The 21,121-nt window shown below is 38.9% G+C and overlaps 1 protein-coding gene across 12 annotated transcripts in view; it reads left to right on the top strand.

The window, feature by feature from the left end:
* Positions 1 to 18,973, top strand: part of ALMS1 (ALMS1 centrosome and basal body associated protein) — a 71,924-nt gene extending 52,951 nt beyond the window's left edge. For 8 of the 12 annotated variants that reach the window (XM_026121779.2, XM_064511651.1, XM_026121774.2 and 5 more), the window contains 9 exons: positions 1,864 to 3,053; positions 6,002 to 6,116; positions 7,581 to 7,835; positions 8,972 to 9,216; positions 10,417 to 10,600; positions 10,814 to 10,877; positions 12,633 to 12,719; positions 14,322 to 14,421; positions 18,488 to 18,973. In XM_026121779.2, the coding sequence (XP_025977564.2) occupies positions 1,864 to 3,053; positions 6,002 to 6,116; positions 7,581 to 7,835; positions 8,972 to 9,216; positions 10,417 to 10,600; positions 10,814 to 10,877; positions 12,633 to 12,719; positions 14,322 to 14,421; positions 18,488 to 18,532 (2,285 nt within the window). In that variant the 3' untranslated portion in view covers positions 18,533 to 18,973. The remainder of the gene's footprint in view (positions 1 to 1,863; positions 3,054 to 6,001; positions 6,117 to 7,580; positions 7,836 to 8,971; positions 9,217 to 10,416; positions 10,601 to 10,813; positions 10,878 to 12,632; positions 12,720 to 14,321; positions 14,422 to 18,487) is intronic. The other 4 variants (XM_064511652.1, XM_064511649.1, XM_026121775.2 and 1 more) reach the window with 4 other exon arrangements.
* Positions 18,974 to 21,121: the final 2,148 nt, after the last annotated feature.

Below are 21,121 nucleotides of genomic sequence, written 5' to 3'. Positions count from 1 at the left end.
GAAAGACCAGGCTTGCATGTCTAAAATCTTCTGACTTCTCCAACTATATTTTTAGCTGGTCTAATAAAAGATTGCCTCTACCCACAGAGCTTGTCTAGAATTTAAAATTATGCAAGTTATGTATTTTTTTAAATGTTTCTTTACAGAAGCTTATTTTTATTTTCTTCTCTGTTTGCATTTCTTCCATTTTGTTGGTAATTTTATTAAAATACAGAAATAGCAAAAATTCTGCATAGCATTCCCAAGCCCAGTCTCATTAGTCAGGGGGATGTGGAGGAATCTTTTTACATGGGTGTATAAACATTGACCTTGTACGCAAAGACAAATTCCTCCATACTCACTCTCATTAACTGTGAAACTGGAGGTGCTATTCATAATTCTGACATGACACTAAAGTGTCCCTATTGAGAAGGGGAAGGGAAGATATGCATAAAATATAAGGAAAATCAGTGACAAATTAAAAGGAAGTTTTATGGAGCAGTGTTAACAGAATGACTTGATGCAATTTTATACTAACCCTTCTTGTGCTTATGTTGCATCATATTTTCCCATGGGAAGCTTGAGGTTTTATAAATAGTAACTTAACCTGTGATTCTTGAGGAGGGAGGGAGGTGTTTTCCTCAATTGAGTAGGGAGAGGTGTGGTTGTAGGACTTGCTCACCACCCTTTTGTTGAATCATTGGCAAAAGCTAGCTCAAAAAAAAAAAGGATGTGATTTCTAGTTCTGTCTTCATCAGTAGATCACAATCTCAGAGCAAAACGAGAAGGCTGTTTGAAGAGAAAAAAGAATGAGGGGAATGTTGCAAAGCTGGGGAAAAACTAATTTGAATGTGATCCATGCCATTAACAGAGCTTCATATGCATTTGCTGACAGCTCCCCATTACCTGGTCATTGCTACCATTAGTAAATGGACTGTACTATTTTGTATTCACTTTTTTATTGAGATTAAGGCTATTACTATTTTATAATGTATCTTTAAACTACCTATTGGGTAAAATGGCATAGGAGAAGGATAGCTTGCAGCAAGCACAGGGACTTGGGAAGTCCTTCTGGCACTAACGGCTATAATTCTGCTTTCAGCATTTATGGATCTTTATACAATTAAGTCTATTATACAAAGAACGTAACATGAAATGTATATTGCATATTGCAAATGATTTTATAAAATGATTTTAGAGTATACTCCTACTAGCACATGCTACATTTGGGCTTAACACATGCCTATTACAAATGAGTTTGTAATTAGGTTTCTATATATTGTCCTTTGCAGTTTCAGACAGTAGCATTTTCTGGAAGGATTTCATTGCTACTTTTGACTGAGCTGGTTCGTCTGATCCTAAAAGTGAGGCAGGGTTGGATCTTGCCGATATGCTGTCAGAGGTCCTTCTAGGAATTGTGCAGGAAGTGGTATTGGTTGTCTTACATATGTAGTGCTCTTCTTAGTTAGGAAGTCGTGTTCTGGCATAGTACTAAGAGGCATTGGTACTCCCGGGACATTTGTCTGAGGAGAGGCAAATGGAGTCGTGGCTGCCTGACTTTCCATAAATAGAAATAAAGACCCTGTCCAAATTCTAGCCTGAGTAATTGTGTATAGCATATCTGGTTACCTTCTTCAGATGCAGTAGGATACAGTATTCTCTTGGATTGCGTGTGGCAAATGATAAAAAATATTATTCATGCACTGTTAATGTTGAGACTTCGTTCTAAAGATAATTGCATTTCAGGAAAGGGGAAAAATGATTCCTATTCTCTATTTAAGTGGTTGGGGAGTCTTAGGATAAATATTGCCCTGTTCAAGATATGCGGTTTGCTGCTTGCTTATATGTAAGGGAACAGAAAACTATTTTTTTTTCCTTTTCCAGAATGCACAAATCATTTGAAATCTGTAAAAACCACTCATTCCATCTTCAAATCAGCACAGTTCTACCTTCATCCTCCAATGCCTATGTATGACAGCTACTTCCTGTCTAACAGTGAGCTGTCAGAGGAGTGTTCTGATACTGGACACGTTAGACCTTCCTCGAATGCTTTCTTCCAGAATTGGAAAAATGTGGATCATGGTCAGCATGTTTTCTCTGCTCGTCATAGGAAGGATGGTGAAAATGAATTCTTTCCACTAACTGCAGAAGCAGATTACAGCAGGAATGAGAATATAAGAATTAGTACATCTGTGGGGAATGAAACTTCAGGGAAGGAGCTATTTCAACATGGCAGAAGAGAAGCAGAACAAAAGAAGGCTAGTTACCGTTTACCATGCAGCCAAATGACTGACTTTAACAAGAAACTGGAGACAGACCTGCCAGTGAAACAGAGAACCCATTCCACTGGTAGCTTAGATGAGCTCTGGACTAAGTTTTTGGAGCGCCAGAGGAGACACCAGCACCATGATTTTAGGAGTGACGGTGAGCTATCCCTTGTTGAACGCCTCGATCGGTTGGCTAGAGTCCTTCAGAATCCTGTTAAGCATACGTTAATACCTACAAAACCTGAAAAGAGTGTTTCTGAAAAGAAAATTGAGGGAGGAGAGCAGAAGAAAATAAGGCTTCAGGAGAAGAACACGTGTGAAAGTATCTTAGAGCCTAATGCAGTACATGGTGAAGAAAGACCACGTATCAACCATGATAAAAATAGCCTTGCTGAGTTCAGGAAAAATAGGGTGGGAGAGAAGACTATCTGTCACATGAATAAAATTTTGGAGCAGCAACAGCACTTGGAAACTCTTAGCGACACTTCCTCAGAGACAAGGCTTAGTAAAGATCATGGCACTGTGATCAGTTCCACCACCTCTGAATCTGACGTGGTGACCCAGACAGAAATGGAAACTGCTACTCAGACTGAGGTGAGCAGTTCCATTTCCACCATTGACACTGCCAGGCTGATCAGGGCTTTTGGGCGTGAAAGAGTGCGTGTGTCGCCAAGACTGTCCCAACTTTATTGTACCATCAATCAGCAGAAAAATCGCTATGAGAAGTGGGACAAGTGGAGCAGCAAAGCAAGGGGTGTGGGTCCTAAGGTGACTTCTGAGAGACAGAGGAAGAGGAAAGAGATTGAGGTATGTGACCAGTTAGATGGAAAGACAACTTCAGCTAATCTTTTACAGGTACTCTTAAATTGTGTATAATGAAGTTTGTTATTCAGAGAATGATTAACCTTTCCCAGAGAATGTTGTTTATATGGTAGGCTTATGTCTCTGACCCAAATAGCTCAAAACCAAACCGGGTTCTTTGCCTTTCCAGGTTTAAGGAGGAGATCAAAATCTCTTACATCATCAACCCTGCTTCCTTTCCCCTTTTTTTATATTTGTCTTTTTTTCCACCTCTTTATTTGTCTGGGAGGTAGTCTTGGGAAGCAAGATCCTGCTGTGTTTGATTTCTGGTTACTTAAAGGTTTTAGTTTTTAGCAGTCCTGAAGACAGTGGTGGTAAGTGAAAATTAATTTCCTGAAAGGGGACCTTGGCATGGATTTGAGGCTTATAATAAGTTAAAAAGTTTTGGTGTTTTTACTAGAAGTGGTAGTGTCATCATTATTAATGGAAGTTCATACTTCACTGAAGCAAGTTAGGTTTTTTATAGAAAGAACTAAAATTCAATGTTTGTGCCAAGTAACTTACTGAATGCTTGCCTAGGGGAAAAAACAGGCCTTTTCAAGGCTAAGAATTAGGGGGGGGAAAAAAAAGTTGAAATAAAATTATCATACTCTTTGTCTACAATATCAGGACAATTAATTGGAACAGTGACCCTCGAAATATAACATTGGGATCCTACATTTCTTGCGTGATTATATTATTTAGGAGATTATTTTATTCCTTTTTCCACTTATTGCTAACCTTGCAATGTCTATTTAGGCCTTGGAGAAACCACCTCTTCTTGTTTTGCCTTTTAAAATGACCTGTGAGACAGCAGATCCCGGTATTTCTTATAGTATAATAAAATTTTACTGTTCCTAATGCTAGATTTTGCTTTGAACCTGTACGGCTTTTAGAAAGTAGTACTTATCTGCTGTGCTTTTTTGTTTGTTTGTTTTTTTAACATGTTAAGAGACATGTGATCCACCTCAAATTAGGATGAGAAAAGGTTAGTGGCAAAAATGCCAGACTTGATTTTGAAATCAAACCATTGATAATTTCTGTGATGCTTCAGAGAACAGAAATCCGGATATTTTCTTTATTTGCAGATATCCATGGTTCAAAGATTTATTTATAGCAGGAGCCCTACTCCTGGAGAGGATACTGCACAAATCCTTCAGGCTGCTGAAGTTATGAGACTGTTGCATTTTGTAGCTCAGTTTTTAACGAGAGCCTATTGTCAGCTCTGCTTCCAGAAAACTTGATTACAGCTTTTATTTATAGATGCTGGACCCATCCCAGAAGAGTTTTTAATCTATTCCAGTTTGTTATTTCTAAAACACTCTTCACGCTGCCATCTGGTAGCAGGTACAAAGCTAAAGGTTGTGCTATTTAACTACTGAAGGGCTGTGAAAGCGTTGCACTGAATATTCTAGTCCAAATAGAAATATGCTGTCAATATCCAGTACTGAATGCCCGCTTATATTTATTTCTATTTGACTGCTGATATGCATGTGCATGTAAATGGATTATCTGGTTTTTCCTTGCTTTATCTTCAGTCTTCCCTTTTCCTGACTGCATATATTCAAATTTGCTTCTCTTCTCTGATAGAAGATACGTATCTGTTACATTCATTTACTGCACTGTACCAGAGCTGCAATAGTTTTATAAAACTGAAAAACAGTTAATGGCGGTATATTTGAGGGTAAAAATTACCTCTCTTTAATGGTGAAATGACATTGTTCCGCACTGAAGCGGTAATAGCAGAGGTTCAATAAAAAGATAATAAAAAAGCCTCTATTCGTTTCCATCATTGCTTGCTTTGAGTTACTAATAGGATACTAATTGCTATGATGGGAGGAGGAGAATCAGTTTCGTAATTAAAAATGAAATTCGTCAGGGTTGCAGAAATTGCTCTATGCCACACTGTGGCACTGATTCGAAGCCTGGGGAAGCACTGGCGGTTAATTGCTGTTAACAGAGCCCTAACATTCTCTGTACCAAAAAGCAAAGCTTGTGGACTAGATGCATTACACTTACAGACAGAATATATTACGCTTTAAGTGGCTGTAAAGTTATTACATCTCATAACATTTAATTTAACAAAATCGTGCTGTCTACTCTCTTCAGCTGGAACTTATATTTGTATGAAAGGTGAAGATGTGAAACTAGTGTTTTGCTTAAGTCATGCTCTTAATCATATGGCTGCTCTTTCTCATTTTTATTGAGTTTAACTTTCTCTACCTAGTGTACTTTGTGTGGTGAGGATCACAAAGAGTGAGAGAACTTGTCATGTTTTGAAACGACTTTGTTTTTTCATGCCGATGGTGCAGAACTCAAGTTCATGGTGAACTAACAAAGCAACACATTAGTCCTTCCAGACAGTCTCTCCCTCTGATAACGCAGCAACCTTTTAGATGCTTTTGATTTGAGATGGTAGCAGTACTGGATTTAGGAATACTGGATTTAGTTTAGATATTTATTCTCCCTCTTCCAAAAGCACAGATGTTTTAAACTTTGCAGTCTTTCACAAAAGGACAGCCAACAAGTGATCTTGCTGCAGCAATGGGTTTTTATAAGAGACTGTCCTGACAGTGCACATTGTCCCGTGAACTCTGGAGGATGCTCAGCACCTCACAAAATCTGATCATAGGATAGCTCTTGTCTGCAGAAACCATGCACTTTCCCGACTAAGACTGGGTGCTGAAAGTGAATTAGTCCGTGAGGATACAAAGTCAAGGCTGGCTATTGTGTGGAATGTCGGTAAGAAATACTGATTGGCCTGTGCTAAATACCTGAATAACGTTAGAGTCAAGGTACAGAATGTACCTTGGAGTAAAGAATGATGATGTTGATTTTCTTGCTGTTAAAACCCACTTTTTGCTGCTTTCAGTTACATTTTCAGGAATTTCTGTTCTTTTGCATGTTTTTTCTAGAAGGCAGTTTCCGTTTCATCAGATTCAGCTGCTACCAGCAGTAGTTCTTGGGGGCCAAGCTCTGCTCTTAGTAACAAGCGACGGATACGGATGTTAAACAAAGGTGTCCAAGCAGGTGAGTTTTTGGGTTCCAGATCTGACTTGTGTGTATTTTCTTCTGCCTTTCATCTCTTTGGAAACCTTTCTCCAAAGTCTCTTGTGTTTCTGGTGATGAGTATGTATACTCAGCATTTTTCTAATTCATTTGCAAATGTTTTTACAGTAATGTTACATTGTAATTAAAATGAACCAATTCCTTTCCTTTCCTTGCCTGCCTGAGTACTAGCCAGTTTTCTCGCTTGTTTGTAAGTCTTGTTAACTTTGATTTCTAATCTATTGCAGTGGTAAAGGCAGACTAAATATATTTTATTTTATATATACATATATACATATATATGTATATTTTGTTTTCCATGCCAGACATTTATCTGTTACTCCAAGAATATATTTTGTAGGCATTTTGTATTTCAGAAGGCTAGCCTGTGATCGTAGTGTTTTATATTCCTCTTGGAAATATTTTGAATGTTGTAGGCTACTTAAGACATGAGCTGATGCTTGACCAGTGCAGTCCTGCATTCAGTCTTTTTTTTTTCTGGTGGCAATTTTCAATTACTCAATTTCTTTCATTCACACGTCAAGTTCCCATCATAGGGTTGAGTAATGGTTTTGTTTTATTCATCAGACATTTTGAAAAAAAAATACAGTAATGAGTTACTGATATCATGTGTGAGTGAGTTGCATCAGAAAAGTATCTTCATGACTTGCTTTCAAAATCGCATTATAATTCTTCTGAATATTAGTTAACATCTTCCATTTTATGTTTCTATTGAATATTTTTGGTGCCCTGGACAAACCAATGTTTCGGAGATAAAGCCAGGTCTTGGATGAGCGTTTCTGGACCTGTCAGTCTACCCAGCAAAGCCTACAGCTGAAATTGTACAGCTATGCGCTGGCAGCCATGTAGTGGCAGGCCTGCTGTTGTCTTTCAGCAGCAGGTCAGAAGCTGACTTTTCAGACCTCTGCTTAGATTCCTAGCAAGGGGCACACTTGAATCAAGTTTGATATCTTCCTCTCCACCCCATATGCTTGTTTTGTTTGGGGGGGGGGACCAGGTTGACATCCATTTAGTTTTGCTCAGATTATCATATAGTAACTATCTTGGGTCACTGTACATTTGTGTTGAATTTGAAATAGGAATGTAAAAAAATTTGACTTTCTGTATCCCATCCTCAAAAGACATCCTTCAAGCTTGAAGTAAAAATTGAAGGTTGTCATCTGCATTATTCATGTCACACATGCTGATGTTAAAGTACTTCCAAGGAATGCTTTATTTTTTGTCAGGTCTCCTAAGGTAAAAAGCACTGGTTTAAGACTGAATGGGGTTGGAGATAAAGGACTATGGCAGTGGGCTTCTTCCTTTAGGTAAAAAATGTGAGGAAAGTTTTTTGTTTTTTTTGTTTTTTTTTTTTTTTTTTGCTAATATAATATATTGTCACAGCTGATCTAGAATAAGATGTTACTACTTCATTTTGAACTGTAGGAGACTTGGAGATTGTGAACAGTGCAACTAAAAAAAACACTCGAGATGTTGGCGTGACTTTTCCAACTCCAAGACCTAGTCAGCCAAATCTACGGCCATGGGAACCCTGGCATCGTGTCGATGGTATTTTTGGAGAGTCAGATGGTGTGGTCACAGATCATCAGGTACCAGGAAGCAAGGGTAAACAGAAGGAACAGCCAGGCAATTTTTTCATGGAGAAAAAGATGAAAAGGAGCAGGCTGCATTTGCCACAAGGTCAGTCCAAAATGTACTTCTCTATAGACTGGAAAAGTTGTATGTCTCAACAGCAACCAGCAAAATACATGATCAAGGTTAGCTAGAACACAAAGTAGTCTCTGTTACTAGTGTAGTCAGTTTTTATTTTGTTTTTAATCAATTAACAAAAACACTATGTCAAGTGAGGTTATTTTAGTTCTCCCTTATGATGGCATTTTCAACGTAGTTAGATGTGACCTAACCAGTGAGGGTGGTAAATAGGAGGCAATGAATAAGGCAAAGAAAGATGAATAAAATAGTCATCACATAGATAATTAGTTCTGGTGCATGAATATATGAATGGCTCTGTTAAACTTTAGTGTACAGCTACTCGGTAACCTGACTTACTGTTTCATGTGCTGAGGCTTCACAGAGCAAGTATTTTTAAAGGATTGCTTGAGTGAGGAAAAGGTTGTGGTACCAGAAGAACTAGTCTTGTCTTACTCTTTTAGTTAGGGTTGCATTTTTGGGATGATGTGTTGCTGCCTGTTTTGTGGTGGTGATGTGTCGTTCCCCCCCATGTCACCAATTAAATGTTTTAAAAAGTTTTCCTGAGTCATCATTGTTGTAGGGACGAATCATTCTCTCTCATATCAGTTTGATTTAGAGAATTTAGAATATCTTTTCAGAGTACTGGATGATGTATTCAAATCCCGTTATGTATGTAAACTGTGAGTAATCTGTTTCTTGTGTACATATTTAACACTTGGAAAATGTGAAGCATTTGCCCTTCAAAAATATATACACTGAATCACAGAATTTAGGACATCACAAAGATTCCTTAAATATATGTTATTGCTGATAAATAACTATTCTTTCTGTAAAGAAAGAAATTTGCAAACTAAGCCGTTTTGTGCCTTTCCAAAAGTGTTGTTTGGTAAAGACTTGCTGGTTTTCTGACACTTGGCAAAGGGACTCTTTTGAAACTGCCAAGGGTGTCTGATACAGAGTCCCACTGGAATCAGTGAAACTACTGAAGTGAGTCTTTTTTGCAGTGTTAAGCTACTGGTCATATTTAGCTGAGATCTTGAGCATGAAGGGACATAGATGGGGATGGAAAATAGGAGAATGTATTGTCTACAAATCTTCATTTTCTTCTATGATGTCTTTAATAGGAATTTCCTGGCTTAGCCAAGCAGAGGATTTGAAATCTGAATCTAAGAAAGAAAACTGTTCCAATTCCGTTTCTGGTCCTGGTCCATCTTGGTTTGAACCACTGACCAGCACAAAGCCCTGGAGGGAGCCTCTCCGAGAGAAGAATGGGCAAGAGCAGCAGCCTAGCAACGTGGTTCAGCCAGCGGTTCCAGAAAGAGATGCTGAGAACAGGTCCCCACGACCATTTGTGAAGTTGACGCTACAGGTAAAGGCATGCTGTGCTGTAAGGCCTCTGGGTTCTCTCTGTGATTTTAAGAATAGTGCTGAATCTTGTGGAAACAATTTTTGATCCTTTTTTTTATTATTTCACCTTTATTATCATTGGAAATCAACTAGTTAGAGACCACTCCTGTTTAAAAGAAAAAGAAAACAAAACAAAGCTGTCAGTCCTGTTTGCTTATGGTAACCTGGCTGTGCACAGTATGATAATACATATGATTTGATCTAATATTTTAGGGCTTAAATCAACTGGCTTCAGGAACTAGAGAGAATGCAGCTGAGGTAGTTTCAAGTTATGCTTGCTTCCCTGCAGGAATATTCCTGTGTGTTGTAAATAGTGTGCAATTAAGATGGAATTTAATTCATATAGTGCAAAGTGTGTGTGTGTGTGTGCTGCACCTTCACTCACTCCAGACCAGCTTAGGTGTGCTCACTCCAAGTATCGGTGGAAAAATATAAATGCAGTGTACAGAAATACTTTTGGAAAAGAGCTACAGCAAGTGAAATCTAAATTAGCAATAGTGTAACCAACAGAAAATGTTTTGTAGAGCAAAGTTGTTGGTGCTGAGTACCAGGTATCCATGCTGTATACGTTTTGGAGTTGTGGAGCTCTTATCTGCTCAACGAATTGAATCCCTTTTAATGGCGTGGAGTGCATTAGGTGCAGTTCTGGACTTTCTTTAAATTCAGTTATATTTGCTCATATGCTCAGAGATGGCCCTGTGATGGGAACCGAAGTGTGGCAAATGGGCACATCAGGAGATTGCTTTCAAAATTCTACTTCTGCTACAGACTGAAGAGCCAGTACTGACATGACCACTACCTTACAGTGAAGGAGACTATAATATATTGCAGCACTTTTTATCCTGTGTGCCCAGCTTTGTCTGAACTTCACTGTGTTTTTCTGAGGAGAGGTTTGTGTCCCTTTTGCTAATTATTTTAGCTGCTTTTCTTTTTTTTCAGGTTAGTTTTCAGGTTGTTGACAAGTACTTTGATGTTAAGATCCTTGAGCATCTACCCAGCCTTAAGGATGCAAAATTTTGTATTGTACACTGATTGCTTCTCTGAAGTGCCCCCTCCCCCCCATATGCTTTGATAATAGTGTTAGATATTTTGATTAACCTCTTCCAGCCTTAAAGGGAATTTCTGGCTATTTTAGACTTAATTTTGTGTCATGTGGTCTTAGGAGGCTCTTGCGTTGCATCGCCCTGATTTCATCTCCCGGTCTGGAGAGCGTGTAAAGCATCTGAAGCTTGTAATAGAGGAAAGAAGGATGCAGAGTGTATTGCAGTGTGAACGAGAACAGCTCTTTAATCCCCCTGAGAAAAGAAAGGGCTACAGGAATGCAAGTTGCATGCTCTCTGAAAGAGGTACTTCATGGTTATGCTGTTTTATATTCTATAGGAATTAATGAATTTCCTCATTAGGCTTAAGGGTGTGTATATTTCTAATAAAATTAGAATTATTTACCATTACTGTCTATAAGAATTCATAACTTATAAAGGAGTAAGACTGTTGCAGTAGTATTCTTTGTGAGAAGCAGAGTTGTTCACTGTTCTCTTATCTCAAAACTTTGCATTTAGGCTATCTGATTAGACAAAAGAGAAGACCGATTTCAAAGAGTGAAATGGTTCAAAGATCCAAAAGGTAAGGTTAAGAACATTTTGTTTCAGATAGTTACGTGACCTGAGTAAATGAGGAGGGAAGATGGGTGAATCATATTTGCTTTGCTGAACTGATGTCTTGGGATGTAAGTGTGATATGAAGGAAAGCGTTTATGCAACATGAAAGGGACAATGATGTGGCTGATAGTTCCTAAAGATTTCTGCAGACTTGAGGAATGGGCCAAGAGGAACGCCATGAAGCTTGACAGTGACAAATACAAAGTCTGTCCCCGGGACAGAGCAGCCCCATGCATTGCCAGTGGCTGAGGAGAGACCGCCCAGGGAGTGGCCCTTCAGAAGAGGGCCTGGTGGACAGCAAGATGAACTTGAGCTGGCAGTATGCTCTTGCATCGATGAAGGCCAGCTGCACGTTGGGCTGCACTAGTAAGAGCGTAGCTGGCGGATGGAGGGCCCTGCTTGGCCACAGCTGGGTCCTGTGTCCTGTTCTGGGCTGCCAGTACAAGACAGAAATCAGCAAACTGGCCTGAGTCTACTGGAGGCCACCGAGATAGTCAGGGGGCTGGAACACATGGCGTGCTAGGGGCATCTGGGTGTGTTTGGCCTGGGGAGGAGAAGGCTGAAGGCAGAGATCCGGCAAATCCTGTTGCCCTGCCAGAAGGGGGATTTAAGGAAGGTGGAGTGAGGCTCTTGGTGGAGATGTGTGGTGAAGGGACAAGTAGCAGCTGTTGCAACTTACAGTAAGGGAAAAGTCTGACTGGAGACAGGGAGATCAGTTTTTTGCAAAGAAAATGGTTAAATGTGGAATAGGGGCCCACACAAAGGTGCTGGAATCTCTGACCTTGGAGACAGAAGCTGACTGGGCAAGGCCTGAGCAACCACATCTAGTTTTGAAATTAGTCCTGCTTTGAGCAGGAATTTGGACTAGCTGGCCTCCAGAGGTCCCTTCCAACCACAGTTATTCTGTGATTCTACAAAATATATGTTGGAATAGGTAATATATAAAATAAACCCTTTAATATGTTATAATATGGTAGGAGAGTCCAAAAAGGATGTTTGATTTCAGTAGTATTTGGCATTTAACAGTGTTTTTAGGACGTGAATAGGTGACAGAAGTGGGATGTATGCCAATTCCCTAAAGAGTGCATAGCCACATGTTTTAATTGAAAGGGAAAGATTTAGATTCAGGTCATTTGTATTGTGTGATCAGTGTTATCTGAACTCATGTATTTTCAGGGACTCTGATTTCACAATACCGAAGTCAGCAGGATTTCTATGCAGACTGATCCAGGCAGTTGCACTCTGTGCCTTTTTTTTTTTTTTAATGCTGCTGTCATACTCCAACTCTCAGTTGGAGCTGAGAAGTAATTTATTCTGTACCATTCTTTTGAAATCCACACCTGTAATGAATACAGAAGCTTTTTCTTTTTCCTCTAAGTGTATAAATGGAGATTCTCATGGCAAATTAGCGCTAATAAAAACAATTTTAAATGAAGTTAGATGCAATTCTACATTGTCTGCTGCTAGCTCTAAACATCCTTATGGTGGGATGAATCAGTGGGTTGGTTTATCTTGATCTTTAGCTGAGGGGTGCCCCAGAATGGTGGAAGCATTTAGTGAACGGTGGGATGGTAGTAAAGCAAATCCTGAAATCTTTGAGATGTCCCTCCCCTCCATCCAGTAGCACTTTTATAGACCTAGCACCCTCTGCTGCCTTCCACCAAAGCGAAAGAGAAGTAAAATAACATCCAAAATGTGATTTATTTCCTCTTTTCTGTAGAGGTAATGTGGACAGTAACATTTTTAGAAAAGATGGCCTCCTAAAAGCAGCTGCAGACAGAGTAGGAAAGCAGGGATGCACAGGAAGGTAGGTCACTGAAAAGAGTACAGCTGCCTTTTTTTAGGATATAATGGCAATTGTCTGTATAGATGCAGTATTAAGTGGCTTTCTATAGAGTTTCCTGGTACAAATGCTTGCTCTTAAAGAACAAAAGCTCATGAATTCTGTTCTGAAGTCTGATGGGCTGGTAAACACACTTGTGCATGGGACTGCAGAAGCTACAAATGTTTGACTTTCCCTAGCTGATGCTGGGGAATTAGATAGGAGATGAAATTGATTGAGATTTGGGCTTGATTCCTTGCAGATAGCTCTGCCTGCTTAGTTATGTGCATCTTTTTCCTTCCTCTTGCTCTCTTTTCCAGATAACATCTAGTCCTTCTGTCCTTTTAAACATGTGAGTGACACCTAACTCATGTACTGACTAAACAGTAAATCAGTGCAAATTAACACGCAATTGCCTCCCTCACTTATCTTGCCAGTTCGAAGTGCTGCTTACTTTCCTGCTGGAATTAGCACCAGGATGACTGTCAGAGATGCCCTCCTTGCTCCTAGCTGGTGGGCTGTATTGATTTGCAATTTTCAAAATGGAATGTGTTGAAGCACTTTCAGATAATACCAGTTGATGGCATAGATGTTTTTAAGCTATTTAAAGTGCCAACAGTAACTATGGAATGGATGTTATCATATTGACATAAGAACAAAACGGTCTCTTAAAAGAGTTTATCTTTGTAGTGTTGCAACTGCGATAGTTTTTGCTCTATTTGCTGAATATCAAATCTGTTTTTTTTTTTGTTTTTTTTTGTTTTTTTTTTTTTAAAAAGGAGTTGAAGTATGACCTGTCTTGTTTTAAATATTCTGGGGCTGGAATTTTTGAACATGGTTCACTTCCACTTCCCATAAACTGTAGTCTTCTTGAAGCTGCATGGTTCTTGGCAATGACTGTGATGAAATTAGTAAAGCTTTATGATATTAAAGGAAACACTAGAAGATATGGGGAAGGCAATGTGAGCACTACTCTGCCATTCTTGCTAGCTGCTTCCTTCTTCAGATGGTAGCATGTAAAACAGACAGGAGTAGTGCGCTAACTCTCTGCTGAGCACCACTCACCTGTTATTGAGTCCAAAGCATCTTTTGTTGTTTGGCTCTGGTGTGGGAGTAGTTCAGCAGTGGAGAAGAAAAAATATTGGCCTAGGTAGGGCAACATTTGGGCATAAAAGATTCCTGGATGACTTAAGTCAGATTATTCTTATGCCAAGAATAAACATGTTATTCAGAATCAACATACCCTCAAAACAATAAGACTATTCTGTACTGATGATATTGAATCTTTACTTTTTGCAGACAGGTAGTCATAGCAGCTGTATGGTCATTTTAATGTCCTAAATGTTGCTTTTAGAAGGGTGCTGCAGCAAGAAAAAGGAATTATGGGATGTGGGAATTTCTGGTATCACAACTGTTATGTATTCCACATTTTCACTGAGACACTTGTAAGCTCCCAACTAAATTTTTCTCTGATGTGATTGGCTAGTATCCTTTAACAGAATGTGAAGATAAAACAGAGGATGTTTTTATATTAATAAATTCTTTTCTTCCAAGTCACTAGTTTTGACTTTTTCCGTTTATACTAAGGATCTATGAGCAGCTGCCAGAGGTGCAGAAGAAGCGAGAGGAAGAGAAGAGAAAATCAGAATACAATTCATACCGGCTAAAAGCACAGCTTTACAAAACGGCAAGTGTTCTGGCAAACAACTTACCCTGGAATATGTTAGGTTTTTTTTTTTTTTACTTGTGGTCACAAGCCTTATGAAATTAACATTTAGTAAATATTATGTATGTGTTTTGCAAATTCTGGTTGATTAGACTGTGAAGTTAATTGAAAACTGTCTGAATGTCAGAGCTCAGAGGACTGTGATCAGTGGTACAAAGTCTAGTTGGAGGCCTGTAGCTAGCGGTATCCCCAGAGGTCAATACTTGGTCCAGTATTGTTCAGGTTATTTGTCAGTGATGTGGGTGAAGGGACAGAGTGCACCCTCAGCAAGTTTGCTGATGATGCAAAACTTGGGGGAGTGGCTGACACACCAGAGGACTGTGCTGCCATTCAGAGGGACCTCAACAGAGGGACCTGGAGGGATGAGTGGAGAGGACCCTCACGAAGTTCAATAAAGGGAAGTGCAAAGTCCTGCACTTAGGGAGGAATAACCCCATGCTCCAGTACAGGCTGGACATGCATTAAAAATGCAAACTGATTTTCTTTCCCCCGCCACCCTCAGATTTTAAGGTTGCGCTTCAGTTTTAGCATTGCAGCTCTTTCCTGGCTGAGATATCCCACCAGAGCTGGAATAATAAGCTTAGTTTTTTATTGGGAACAGCAGTAATCAGATCTTAAAGCTAAGGGCTTGTAGCACAATGTATTATGCAGAATACCTGCCTAATCTGATTGTGGGTACTTATTGCTAGAATTACTTGAATTTGATGCTGTGCTTTTGCTGGGCATATTCAAAATCTTTTTCACTAGCCTGAGTCTCTCGGGTGCCAGTGCAGTAAGGTCTTAGAGAGTTAATGAATGCTAGCAGTCATAGACTTGAAGTAGCATAGTCAGCTGGAAGAAGAGAAGGAATCTGATAGGAAGTTTTTTATACAAGTGTGGTTTTGATTCAAAGAGGGATGATGATTCATTGAAGTGAATATTGTAACCTTTTGTTGTCTTCCTTGATGATACAGAATAGCTGTAGTGAGTAGCTATAGATATAGTGTTTTGTTTAGAATTTTGTTAATGTGTTTTTGAGAGCATCAAAGTTTCTAAGTGGATGATTGTACAATCAAAAAATCTACAGATTTTGTGGAAAAGCTCCAGAGATGACACAGAGTATTAGAAGAAAGCTGGTTTTTTTGTTACCTTGGCAAAATCTAGATTAATAACATATGTAATTTAGGGTTGTATAATTTCAAGTGATCTATAGCACTGTATCCAAACCATAGTCTGAGTATCACTAATAGTTTGAAAGCTAGTTCAGGCAGGTATGCAGTCCTTGCAGAGGTGGATCTTGCTGTTGGGGATGGTCATACTTGCCAAAGGCAAATTTGTGAACCCCTGATCTAGAACAGTAGATCAGTACTCCAGAGCAGACCTTACTTTTATTTTAATTGTTGTAGTCTGGAGGGATTCTATTTTACCTTACGCAAACCTGGTAGGGGACAATTAACAGCAATAACAGCTCTTGTGTGGGGCATACTGCTCTCTGGAGGCAGTGGATCTCTTTTCATTAACTACAGGAAACTAAGCATGATGATGTTCTTAAATATGTGTGCAGGTTGAGGTGGGATGAATCTCAGTTTTATTCGGCTCAGAATAGGACCTAAAGTTAATGAATATATTTGACCAAAATTCACTTTCCTCTTGTACAAATCAAAATGCTTGTATAGAAGCCCTAAGAAGGAGCTTCTATTAATGCTTGTTTTGAGGCATTTATGCACTACAGTGGCAGTGTGGGGCAATGCAGTGTGAATTGAAGAGAGAATGAAATAACAGTTTAGCACTGTTCATTGAGTAAGGAAGGAGTCCTCTGGAAGAAATAATCTAAGGTCACATCACTGGAAACTCATCAAAGCTCATATGCTTGAAGGTGGCTGGTAGAGTTTCATAGGCCACCTTAATTTTCCAAGTTGTTAAATACTTAACTTCGCCATCTCAAACTTGTTTTTATCACAGGATGCACTAGGGTGTAGGTTGGTATTCCTTTGCTTTTATATTTTTATTTTCAAATAGAGCATAAAATTATACTAGCCAGATAAAGGAATGTTGCACGTCCTTTAATTTTCAATATTGTACAGTCGAGGCAGATTTCTGATTTGGTGGCAGCAGAAATCAGAAGGAACTCTTTCACCCTCAATGAAGTTAAACTGAGTTTTGACTTTAACAGATGCACACACTGGTGCTTTTACTGAGGCTTTTTCATTAGATGTGATTAGTTTGCCATTTTTGTAAATAGGTAGCGTGGGAGAAGCCTCCATAAAGGGGACATATATGTATTTTTCCCTATCCTATAAAAAAAACGAAGTGATAGCGTTCAGGAGCAATGAACGTTTTAAATTACTCCTGTTATCGACGGCACATCTCCTTGAGAGAACGTGCGCAGGACGGGGGCCGCTAGGTGTCACTGCCCCAAAGGAAGAAGCACACGTTTCTGGGGGCAGAAACCTGAATTGCGTTTTGCTGCTTTAGAACAGCTTTTTTTAATCTGTGCCCACCCCCCCATATCCCCCCCCCCCCATCAGCAACATGTTGACCTTTTGTTTTACAGTCAGTTGCTGTGAGTGCAGGAGGGGAGATAGCACCTAGTTGCTACCTGGGGTCACTTGTGAGATTGCAAAGTGGCCCGTGAGCCCCCAGGGCTGTTCGGAGACTCTGTGGGATGAGGCACGTTGAAACCCTACTAAGGCTTCATGAGCGTAGAAGTCACAGAGATGGCTTCCAGACTGAGATCAGTGTCAGCTGCTTTTAAAAATAATATATATACAAATAAATATAAATATATACAAATAAATGTATGTTTATATGGATATATATGTATATATACTATATAGCAGGTGCATATATGCTGCATACTCTGTGTATATGTGTGCATGTATATGTCTACATCTGTCTATATATATGAGCTGCATGTTGTCTTCATCTGCTTCCTCTGTGTGATGCAAGAGGCCACGCTGGGTAATGGGCCTATCATTCCCTCCGCTACTAATAATAGATGAATTACCTAATGCTGTCACTTCATACTACTCTTTTAAAAAGCCAAGTAATCAGTATTCTGTGCTTCTGAACTTCTGCGTCTGCTGGTTGAGCTAGCAGGATGATGTGATATTTATTATCCGAAATACCTGTCGTGACATGAGCAGGTCACGCTAGCAGGTGCCTAGGGAGGAATGTGGTAACAGCCATTGTGCAGCGATAGTCTTGTGTGATTTATGTCTGAGGGGCTGATATATATATATATATATATTTTCTTTCTTCCTCCTTCCATGGATTTGTCTACTTGCTTTGTGAAGTATAAACTTCTGGTGTTTGCAACATCCTTGAGCAGATTACACATTTTGCACAGTTTAACTGCAAAAGACTGTGAATCTTCATACCAAATACTCTTGTTTTGGTTTGTTTCTGGAAACTGTTACCAGTTAGTTTTATGTGATCCCTCCCCATTTGTTTTTTTGAAAGAGTTGGTGAATAATACTCCTTTTTCACCTTTTCAGGCTATTTATGACTGTATAGTCCTTCATCATTTCCCCTTCAGTCATGCTTCCTCCCCACCCCTCACCATTAGAAAGAGTCCTAATTTATTCAGTCGTTTATTGTATAAAGCACTTTCGGTATTGTCTGTCATTCTTGTTACCCTTCTCTGCATCTCTTCTGGTTTTGTTGTACCTTTCATAAATGTATTGCAAAATGGGGAACAAAAGGCTGAGGCGAAGCTCAGAGATTCAGAAGGCGAAGAGACTCCTGCATCACGGTTGCTTGGGGAAACAGTCTGTCAACCACTGTCAAGTTGTGCTATGATTCTTTGGGTCAATTTTCTGACCACTTCCACCATGTCCAGTACAGGGATATCCTGGTGTTTTTCATACTGATGAGTGGGGGAGCAACTGGGCTGCATTCGCTGTCCTAGCATGCGTAAACAGTCATTTCTTTCTGCTGTATTATCTGTTGATATCTTGTTCAGAAAACTTGTGGTATTTTAATGCTTAATGTTTTTATTCTTAGAGGATTGATACTGACATCTGTCATTTTTGTTTTTATATTACAGAAGATCACCAACCATGTCTTAGGGAGGAAGGTACCTTGGAACTGATAAGGATCTTGTGTTCAAACAAAGATGTATCGTGCTTAGTACATTTACAGCGTCTTCCTCTGTAAAGGAGATTGTGAAGCAGATAGTGCAGTAAACACTTGTGCAACATATGCTTTGTGGTATTTAATAGTGTCATTTTTGTACTAATATAATCCAGCCATATTTATAAAGTATTTTAAGGATCAAGGATTTAATGTGAATGAAAATCTTTTAAATAAATGGCTGTTGTTTGTAGTGGTGTTGTGCACTTCCAAGCAAATGCAGTTTGGAAGTATTTGGTTCATAATATATTTATAACTACCTGATTGGAATAACTGTTTTTATATTTATTATAAATTGTTTTTAACAATGATTTTTTTATGTTTTTTATTTCCTCTTTCAGTGTAGAAAACCTATTTGTACTGTTTTGTATTGCAAAAAAAAATAAATAACATCAAATCAGTTTGTAGCAACTATAAGAGGAATCATGTTCACTGTTCATATGGACAACATCTGAAGGAATTGGGCTTTAATCACCTCTTAAGTTCTCTGTTGGGTAGAATAAGAACTTACAAGGTAACTAGTAAGAGCCATAAAATTGGACACTGTTAGCACCTGAAAGAGTAGATGAGTCATGAATTCTATTTGCTGTTTGCATGGTTTGCTGTCTTTCTGTGTTAACCAGGAGAGTCTAGTCAGGAAATACTCTTTTTATTGTGTTGGGAAATTTGATTTCCCTTCCTAAAGCAGATCCAAAGGGGCTAAGCACTTACTTTTGTTGGTGTTCACAAACAGCAAAAGATGGCTCAGGTGCCAAGTTCATGAATCAAAATAGAAGTAAACCAGATGTACCTTTAAAATTTTCTAGCCACTCTAATTGCAACAGTGATGGATTTGATAATGGAAACTAAGCTCACCAGGTTTTGTAAGCTGTGCCTGGAGGAGTTCCTTTAACTTCATTAGATACTTACATATTTGCAGGATATTTGATTATACAATCAACTAGCATCACAGTGGCAAAAGATGAAATGCAGAGATAAAGACTGTGGTTCTTGGTGATACAAGCATGAAGATGGTTTCATTTGCTTGTCGTGGTGGAGTGACATATGATGTATAAACAGGAAAACACACTGGAGGAAAACCAAGTGTATGCAAACAGTGTTTTCTTGTTTTCATACGACCAAGTTTTCTGTAGTTAAGATGTCCATAACACTTTATTTCAAAGGACGACTCTAATGGTACACTGCATTTGGCAAGGCAGACGTTTTGACCCCTTGTGTGTGTTAAGAATTTCATGGAACCTTTTGTTCAGTTGGCTGAGCCATCCGGTGGTGGCTGTGTCTCAGCTTTGCTGATTATCCTAAGCATTTCCATCGGGATGTAATGAATCAAATCTTCATTCCTGGGAAGTAATGTGGTTCCCTTGAAAGTCAGTGGAACTACACTAAATTACCTGAGACATAATACTTTTCCAACTGTCCTGTACTAGTGGTAGCACATGCTGGTAAAGCAGCTGTTATATACTACCCCAGAGTTGGAAGAAAATAAGAAAATGTGACAATGTGTCTGGGTGTACTCTGTATCAGAGCAGCATAAAAAGTATTGTTAAAAAAGAAATACAGAACCACAATCTAATATGTTGGAAGACCATATCTGGTCTAGCCTCAGAAATTTTAAGTTAAGAGTGGGTTAAACTGTTACAATAGCCCATGACTATGATAGATGAGCTTTCAGATTTGCTTAGATTTTTAGATCTTTCCACTTTTCAAAATGTGTTTTTACTTGTTTGTGCCTTCAGCTAAATATTTTCCTTGGATCAGTTTGGATGGAAGTTGCTTCTATGCCTTTAAAATGTTCTTCTGGGGCTACAAAGCTAGTTTTATATGTTGCTGAATCAGAAGATGCTAAAACTTGCTAGTACTGAGATTTGTCATGCCAGTTCCTCTCATATGCATACGAATAGATGATTTTTTTTTTCCCTGTGATAAGAAATTCAGCTGTGTTGGAGTCAGTATGACAAGATCTTGTCTTACTGAGTACTCATTTAAAGCCAGTTAGCTTCTTAAATGTACTTTTAAGCTTTCAACTGATGAAAAACACAGTCCTAATAAAGCTTAGGGGCCCTGCTGATGCCTCAGAGTATGCCTGGGAGTTGTCTTACATTCAGATAATACATGTGATGATTGTTTTTATTCAAGTGTCCACATTGCCTATGTGTTGTTCCCTAACAAAAACAGAGGTCAATAATCAAACATGATGCAGATAAAGAAAGGTAGAGACTATCCATTTAAACTAATTGAAGTTCCCGTCCTCATACAACATCTATTTATCTCTACTTATAAAACCTTCAAAAACAAAGGAAGAGCTGCTGCAAAAGTTTGTTTAATCTTGTTTTAAAAATGTTTACCAAGTAATCTAGCAGCCACTGTTGTTCTGTAAGCTGTTAGAGTTTCAACTTGAGAGCTTTAGCAACTAATAGCCACAATTTCTCATATGGTAATAGTAACGTAGCTTTTTTCGTTTTGCTAGGGGAGAGGTGGTTTCAGTTCAAGTACACTTGAACTTAATGTGTTAGACTGTGTGATCTGAAGATTGTCTGGATGTTTTACA

Source organism: Dromaius novaehollandiae, chromosome 4 (assembly GCF_036370855.1).
Source record: "Dromaius novaehollandiae isolate bDroNov1 chromosome 4, bDroNov1.hap1, whole genome shotgun sequence".
Classification (NCBI taxonomy): Eukaryota; Metazoa; Chordata; class Aves; order Casuariiformes; family Dromaiidae; genus Dromaius; species Dromaius novaehollandiae.
Note: the sequence above shows the minus strand (reverse complement) of the source record. Positions and strands in the feature narration are given on the sequence as shown.